This window comes from Alosa pseudoharengus, unplaced genomic scaffold (genome assembly GCF_046254945.1).
Source record: "Alosa pseudoharengus isolate Yale_2024_CS ecotype anadromous, Long Island Sound unplaced genomic scaffold, YU_APseudo_1.1 YU_APseudo_1.1_scf_9, whole genome shotgun sequence".
In the NCBI taxonomy this organism is placed as follows: domain Eukaryota; kingdom Metazoa; phylum Chordata; class Actinopteri; order Clupeiformes; family Clupeidae; genus Alosa; species Alosa pseudoharengus.
In genome coordinates, this window is record NW_027468881.1 from 40,820,257 (window position 1) to 40,828,512 (window position 8,256).

Genomic DNA, 8,256 nt, shown 5'->3' on the forward strand with positions numbered 1-8,256 from the left:
ACTGCTACACACACACTGCACACACACACACACTGCTACACACACACACACTGCTACACACACACTGCACACACACACACACTGCTACACACACACACACTGCACACACACACAGACACACTGCACACACACACACACACACACACACTGCTGCACACACACTGCTGCACACACACTGCTACACACACACACACACACTGCTGCACACACACTGCTGCACACACACTGCTGCACACACACTGCTGCACACACACTGCTGCACACACACTGCTGCACACACACACACACACACACACACTGCTGCACACACACACACACTGCTGCACACACACACACACACTGCTGCACACACACACTGCTACACACACACACTGCTGCACACACACACACTGCACACACACACACACACACACACACTGCTACACACACACACTGCTGCACACACACTGCTGCACACACACACACACACTGCTACACACACACACACACACACTGCTGCACACACACTGCTACACACACACTGCTGCACACACACTGCTGCACACACACACTGCTGCACACACACACACTGCACACACACACACACACACACACACTGCTACACACACACACTGCTGCACACACACTGCTGCACACACACACACACACTGCTACACACACACACACACACACTGCTGCACACACACTGCTACACACACACACTGCTGCACACACACTGCTACACACACACTGCTGCACACACACACTGCTGCACACACACTGCACTGAGAGGCTCCAAGAGTCCATGCTCTGGGTAGCAGGATGTGTTGACCAGGGAGCTTATCTTTCAATGCCATTACAGCAGAGTTTCTCCTGTTGAGCGAGCAGAGTTTAGGTCTGACCTGACTGACCTGACTGACCTATCCCCCCCCCAGGTCAACCTGGTGTCCAGTATGACGCTCTCCAAGGCGACGGTTCCCAAGACACCCATCTCCATGAGTCTGTCGCAGTCGGCCATGGCCCCCTCCACGCCACTCACGTCCCTGCCCCAGGCCCCCGCCGTCATCATCCCCGCCGGCCTGCACAGCACCGGGCCCTCCCGCCGACGCCTCTCCGACAAGTACGGGGCCTCCATGAACCAAGGTGAGCAGCACCTGTCTGGGTGAGCATCTGGCGGGTCACTACTCGCTGAGGGATGTTGGTCGGTACGACTCAGGTGCTGGACTAAGGGTGCTTGTTTGTTTGTTTTCTGGACTAAGGGTGTCTATTTTGTGGTTTTGTCGAAGTCCGTGTGCTTGCGTTGCATGAGCTGATGTTGTATAAAATTATCCTATGGGTTGTAGACATCATGATGAGAGAACGAGTTTGAAACTGTAAAGCATGTATTCATATAACCTTAATCATAATCAAGTAATACACTGATGTTATTCCTAACCATAATACTCTTATAACATTTTAAATAACAAGTTTAACTAATACTATTAACATACTGAAGCTATTCTACCAGAATTCCCCCTACTGTACGTGCGCTCTGTATCCCTATGTCTCTGTTTGCTGCCCTGTGTCTCATTTTGTTGCACTGTGTCTCATGCTGCCTTAGCCTAGGCCTTTTGAAGAAACCAAAGTCGGCCTTGAAGCTGCAAGATAACGCGTACACAGGGCGAGCTCTACTCATAACAACCAGTAGGAGAGTGCAGGGGGGCGAACGATATTTAACCCATGCACAATGTATGACCTGTGATCACTCTATACTGTACACCCCTGAACTTTCCATAAACTTAAGGTGAAAAGTTTGTTCGGGGTAGTGTTGTGTCAGCATTTTGGAGGGGTACAAGTAAGAGAGTTCTACCTTTGTTCGGGAGTGCGATCGTGCGATCCACTCAGGCTTTGCGCTATGTAGTCATTAAAGGAATTTTTGCACGGAACTCTGCCGGACTTTTGCGCCTTCATTTTGGGACAAGTTTTTGACTTCAGCACTTATAATGGTGTATTTTTGTTACGTTGTGGGCAAGATGTTTGGACTTAATTTCTGGCCCGAGTCTGAATATCTGCCACGACACTGAAATCCTGTTTGCTCCCACAGACATCGTCCAAAACAAGGAATTCTACTCCAGTGCAGAAGTCAGACCTCCGTTTACGTACGCCTCCTTAATACGGCAGGTATGTGTTTACGTACGCCTCCTTAATACGGCAGGTATGTGTTTACGTACGCCTCCTTAATACGGCAGGTATGTGTTTACGTTACGTACGCTTCCTTAATACGGCAGGTATGTGTTTACTAGGGCTGGGATAAACAATTATTTTTTAAACGATTAATCTAGCGATTATTTTTTCAATGCATCGATTAATCTAACGATTCATTTTTTCAGTCCGATTCGATTTCGATTCGATTATCTCCCCATTAATTGACTAATAGCAACTTATACATGTTGATTTACATATCTGAATGAAAAAAACATGAATTCCTTAACATTGGAATATATGTTTATTGCTCTTATGATACCAAAATAAAAGACTATACAAGTGCAAAGTAATGCATTCTTAGTCAGAGGTAGCATTCAGTTCAGTTCAGTAGTGTACACGGGTTTCCCGTTTACCAACAAAACTAGATGCGCGCGCAGCCGTGAAGCAGAAGACGCTTGGTGGCCAGCCACAACGTTATAAACTTAACCTAAATAGTCGGCTGCTGTAAGCTACAATCGGATTTTTTTGTATACCCCTGTTGTCTCAATGATATTAACATCTCATTTCAGACTATATTTCAAAGTTTGACGTTCATTTGGATTATTAATATAACATTGTATTTTGTCATTTTTGGCGAAGACATGCATTCCGTTAGGGATATTGAACATATTTAACATTCTCTAACCATTGTGATTTTGAATTGGTGCAGTTTTCAGCACAAAAACTCATTTTATTCTTTTGCTCTTTTGCATTGCTCTATGCTGTTCTATGGTGCTTTCTGCCTCTTGGTTGCGCACGCATTTTTTCGTGACGTGCCATTGAAATCCATGTATAGGTCTAATTGAGTGCCTGTCACTTTAAGACGACGTTCGTGAGGGAATCCCTGCAATTAATGTGTGGATGCAATTCATAAGTAGTTAGTTAAAATAACGGTTCGTAGCCTACTTCTCCTTGGGACAAGTCTTGGAAAACACTTTTCCATTTACATTCGGATTTTGCAAACATTCAGAGTCAATAAAATGAGCCCTACATGAGTAACGAAATTGACAAGCAGATGTAAGTAAGCATGCTTAACTTGACATCCGAACAGTATCCTAACGTTAGCTTTGAGATACTGCTTGATTGCATAACTTAACTTAGCCTACATTGAGGAGACCAAACTATGTTGTGATGAGACCTTAGCAGAGTTAACTTTAATGCAGCAGTTTTGAACAAATTTGCGCAGCATGGCCACAATGCTAAGCGAATTTAATAGCAATTTAGCCCACCGTGTTCTATGCAATGCTTCTATGTGGCAACAACAATCCTTCAACAATCGTGAATATTTTGTTAAATGCACATGCAGAGGAGTGGCAGCGGGCTACGATAGAGAGCGGGGCGGGGCAAGGAAAGGCTGCGTGGCTGAAAAGCACAGCTCAATGATTTCGTGGCCCCCAGCCACAGATTAGTCAACGTGAAACACTGAAGGTATAAAATTCAAAATATTTAGCGGCACACATTATGCTTAATGAATTGACGCGCATATTTTGCGTCGACGTATTTTTTGCATCGACGTCATCGATTACGTCGACGCGTTGTCCCAGCCCTAGTGTTTACTCCTCCTTAATACGGTAGGTATGTGTTTACGTTACGTACGCCTCCTTAATACGGAGGTATGTGAGCGGACCCCATCCTGCAGGAAACCCTTTTGTGCTTCTGTTATGCTCATTTAAATGCAATCTTCTCCGTTTCCATTTTGCTCATTTGCTTTCGGTTTGTCCCTTTGTTTCACTTTCAGGCTATTTTTGAGTCTCCAGACAGACAGCTGACACTAAATGAGATCTACAACTGGTTCACGCGAACGTTTGCCTATTTCAGAAAGAACGCAGCAACATGGAAGGTAAAGCACCGCCTCATTGGGAACTAACCCTAGCCTCAGTGTCCAGCGCTGTGGAGGACAACCGACTGTAAAGTGATGGTCTCTGTGTGTTGTGTTGGGTCACTGTGTGTTGTGTGTTGGGTCACTGTGTGATGGAGTGATGGTCACTGTGTGTTATGTGGCTCCAGAATGCTGTGAGGCATAACCTGAGTCTGCACAAGTGCTTTGTGCGTGTGGAGAACGTGAAGGGAGCCGTGTGGACAGTTGATGAACTCGAGTTCCAGAAGAGGAGACCACAGAAGATCACAGGGTACGTATTACCTCCCCCCCCCCTTTTTTCTCTCCCTCTCTCTCCCTCCCCCCTCTCTCTCTCTCTCTCTCTCTCTCTCTCTGTCTCTCTCTCTCTCCCTCTCTCTCATCCCCTTTCTCTCGCTGTCTCTCTCTGTTTCTCACTGGTATCATGTGTGTTCTACGTTACTGGTATCATGTGTGTTCTACGATTGTCTCCTCCAGAGTTAACACTGTAGTTGTGGTTGACTCCAGAGTTAACACTGTGGTTGTGGTTGACTCCAGAGTTAACACTGTGATTGTGATTGTCTCCTCCAGAGTTAACACCGTGGTTGCGGTTGACGACTCCAGAATTAACACTGTGATTGTGATTGTCTCCTCCAGAGTTAACACTGTGATTGTCTCCTCCAGAGTTAACACTGTGATTGTGATTGTCTCCTCCAGGTCTCCCTCCATTGTGAAGGGCATCCAGTCCAGCCTTGGCCACAGTCCGGCCTTCTCTGCTCTTCAGGTGAGGGACAGTCGCTGGTCTGTTGCATGTAGTCTAGTGTAGTTTAATAATGATATACTGTAGTGTGCTGTTACAGGGCACATCATATGTCAGTTATGTCTCTTGTTTAATAATGATATACTGTGTTGTTACAGGGCACATCATATGTCGGTTATGTCTGTAGTTTAATAATGATATACTGTAGTGTGTTGTTACAGGGCACATCATATGTCAGTTGTGTCTGTAGTTTAATAATGATATACTGTAGTGTGTTGTTACAGGGCACATCATATGTCAGTTATGTCTGTAGTTTAATAATGATATACTGTATTGTTACAGAGCACATCATATGTCTTTTGTAGATCATTTAGTTTACAGAGTGAATGTTTCCCAATAACATTGTGGAACAAGCTATTAAATAGGTGTGTGTGTGTGTGTGTGTGTGCGTCCCTCCTCAGGCTGCCATGGCGGAGAGCTCCCTGCCCCTGTATGGTTCGGCGTCTCTGGGCAGTGGGGGGCTGCACTCCCTGGCCTCTGCCATCCGCCACGAGCTCAACGGCTCCCTGGACAAGGACCAGGACATGGACAGCGACGCCAGCGACTCCAGCACCGACCTCTCCCCCCCGCCCACACTGTGAGTGACCACACCCCCCCTTTGCTCCGCCCACACTGAGTGGTCACACCCACGCACCCCCCCGCCTACACTGTGAGTGACCACACCCACCCCATCTTTGCTCCGCCCACACTGAGTGGTCACACCCACGCACTCCCCCCGTCCACATTGTGATTGGCCACCCCACCCCACCTTTGCTCCGCCCATATTGTGAGTGACCACACCCACTCCTCTGCCCACACTGTAAGTGGCCACACCCACTCATATTTGCACCGCCCATGTTGTGTGTGGCCACACCCACTCACCTTTGCTCAGTCCAACCATTGGCCCTGTGCTGCAACTAACCCCATCTCTGAAATTATCCCAGAATCTATCTAAAGCTGCTATCTTTCTACTGTGTGTGTGTGTGTCTGTGTGTGTCTCTCTGTCTCTGTGTGTGTCTGTCTGTGTGTGCGTGTGTGCGTTTGCGTGCGTGCGTTTGCGTGCGTGTGTGTGTGTGTCTGTGTGTGTGTGTCTCTCTGTCTCTGTGTGTGTCTGTCTGTGTCTGTCTGTGTGTGTGTGTGTGTGCGTGTGTGTGCGCGTGTGCGTGTGTGTGTGTGTGCGCGTGCGTGTGCGTGCGTGTGCGTGCGTGTGTAGATACCCTTCCAGAGTGAAGGAGGAGCAGCTGGAGGAGGAGTATGAGGAGGCGGCCCACTCCCCGGAGATGATGCTGGACGAGTGCAGCCCGGAGCTGGAGCACGAGCGCTACTACGAGCCCTCGGAGAGGAATGACCTGCCCCGGGCCTCTCCACCTGCCTTCTCCTGAGAGCCCCCCCTCCCCCCCGCCCACACACACACACACACACACACACACACACACTTCCACATGGGCCTAATCACTCAGTCACTCACCCACTGTTGTGCACACACACACAGAACACACACACTCTCTCATTGACAGCTAAGATAATGTACTGAACAGACACAGAGCGCATTTGGTTTGGAACGCCACTGAGAACCGCCTCACGGCTAGAACGCCACTGAGAACCGCCTCACGGCTAGAACGCCACTGAGAACCGCCTCACGGCTAGAACGCCACTGAGAACCGCCTCACGGCTAGAGGGACTTTTTGGTTGTTGTTGTTGTTACTGTATTTATTTTGAATGGCGACACATTGTAGCGCCCTGTGGACCGGACTGACCTCACTGGTACGTCAAGGGCTCATCAGTGCCTGAGCGCAGAAAGGGCCAACTCCGTGACCTGGCCCCAGGTCAAAGGGCCAACTCCGTGAGCGCTCCCTCCCAAGAACTCCACCACCACACGGCACATAGACCCCACTGCTCTCCTCCACCCACTGCCACTGACTGCCACTGACTTGTCTCGCGTGATGCCTTGTATGTTTGAATTTGTGTGTGTGTGTGTGAGTACATGTTATTTTTTATGGTAATGGTTTCATAATTTACATTTAGCTCCATTCAGGGTGAAAGGTGTGTGTGTGTGTGTGTGTGTGTGTGTGTGTGTGTGTGTGTGTGATAGACAAAGGGTCATAAACCTAGTGAATGTCTCGATCATCTGATTTACCTCCATTTTATTTTGTTTTTAATTTGACAAGAAAAGTTGAATTTGAACCAAAGTGGAACATGTCTGACTAGCACTTGATGAATGTTGTTTGTTTTTAAGTTCCTTGTATTCTTCATCTTTCTCTCGGCCTGGAGTGTTTGTTGACGGGCAAGAGTAGCATACTGTGGTTTGTAGGTAGTTTTCATTCTAAGACACAATGCCTTCCATTGCATTATTTTAAAGGAATGTCTGTATATTCCTCTGACTTATGGTAGTAGATAGAACTTAATTAGGAGAGGATAAATCTGCATTTATGTAAAAAAAAGAAAGTCTAGTTTTTAAGGTTCTCTTTTGAATTTGTAACTGTCCATGGAGTTAACCAAAGACTATGGAAATATGAAAATAAGGACACATATTCCTTGTTTACATCAGATTGGCCAGATGAGAACGTGATCGTCAGCAGCTACCAATGAATTTGTAAAAAATAGATATTGGCAAGTGTGAATCGTTAAATGCCAAATATGGGTCAGTGTCAATCACATGTTTGATCCAGCAGTCCTGTGGGAGTTTTAACCCTCGTCTCCTCAGACTAGCGAGGTCATGAAAAGCCCTCGTCTCCTCAGACTAGCGAGGTCATGAAAAGCCTGAGGCTCTTAACACTTGATTTGTTGTTTTTTATTCCCTTTTATATAATGCAAATATACTTGTTCTTGTATTTGTACAAAGGGCACTATCCTTTAATAATAAAAGCCAAATAAAAAAAAATAAATAAAAAACATCTTGTTCTGAGAAGAGGAATGATGTTCAAAGATGGTGTTGAGTGAAACCTGTGTGTGTGTGATGGTGTTGAGTGATACCTGTGTGTGTGTGTGTGTGATGGTGTTGAGTGATACCTGTGTGTGATGGTGCTGAGTGTTTTATAATCAGAATTAACTTCTGATTATAATTTCTGCTAGTTTCGAACGGTTTTGTTCTTGGTTGTGTTTATCGTAGGCCCTACATCAAATCCCGTGTAGCCTATGTACAGTACACAGACATAAAAGGCTTTTCTGGTGATTGGCAGCAAAAATAGAGTTTACATTATTACCTAGCAACTGCCGCGCAACCACAGACCCAGACTCCACTTTCTAGGTACACGCGCATGTCCTAGTTGCTCTGTAGGCTAAAATAACAGCAGCAAGGAAATGAGTCAAAAGTGAGTGCGTGTGTCTGCGTCAACGAGTGCATCAGGGCAGATATATAGGTAAGAAACTATAGGAAATGTTTCAACATTTACCACGCTCATCACGCACAAGGGCACCAAAG

General features: G+C 46.6%; 1 protein-coding gene across 3 annotated transcripts in view; it reads left to right on the top strand.

Annotated features, from left to right (window-relative positions):
• Positions 1-7,777, top strand: part of foxp1a (forkhead box P1a) — an 85,300-nt gene extending 77,523 nt beyond the window's left edge. For 2 of the 3 annotated variants that reach the window (XM_076277206.1, XM_076277207.1), the window contains exons 11-17: positions 915-1,122; positions 2,063-2,139; positions 3,941-4,042; positions 4,210-4,331; positions 4,754-4,820; positions 5,258-5,433; positions 6,049-7,777. In XM_076277206.1, coding sequence (XP_076133321.1) covers positions 915-1,122; positions 2,063-2,139; positions 3,941-4,042; positions 4,210-4,331; positions 4,754-4,820; positions 5,258-5,433; positions 6,049-6,217 — 921 coding nt within the window. In that variant the 3' untranslated portion in view covers positions 6,218-7,777. The remainder of the gene's footprint in view (positions 1-914; positions 1,123-2,062; positions 2,140-3,940; positions 4,043-4,209; positions 4,332-4,753; positions 4,821-5,257; positions 5,434-6,048) is intronic. The other variant, XR_012985073.1, reaches the window with a different exon arrangement.
• Positions 7,778-8,256: the final 479 nt, after the last annotated feature.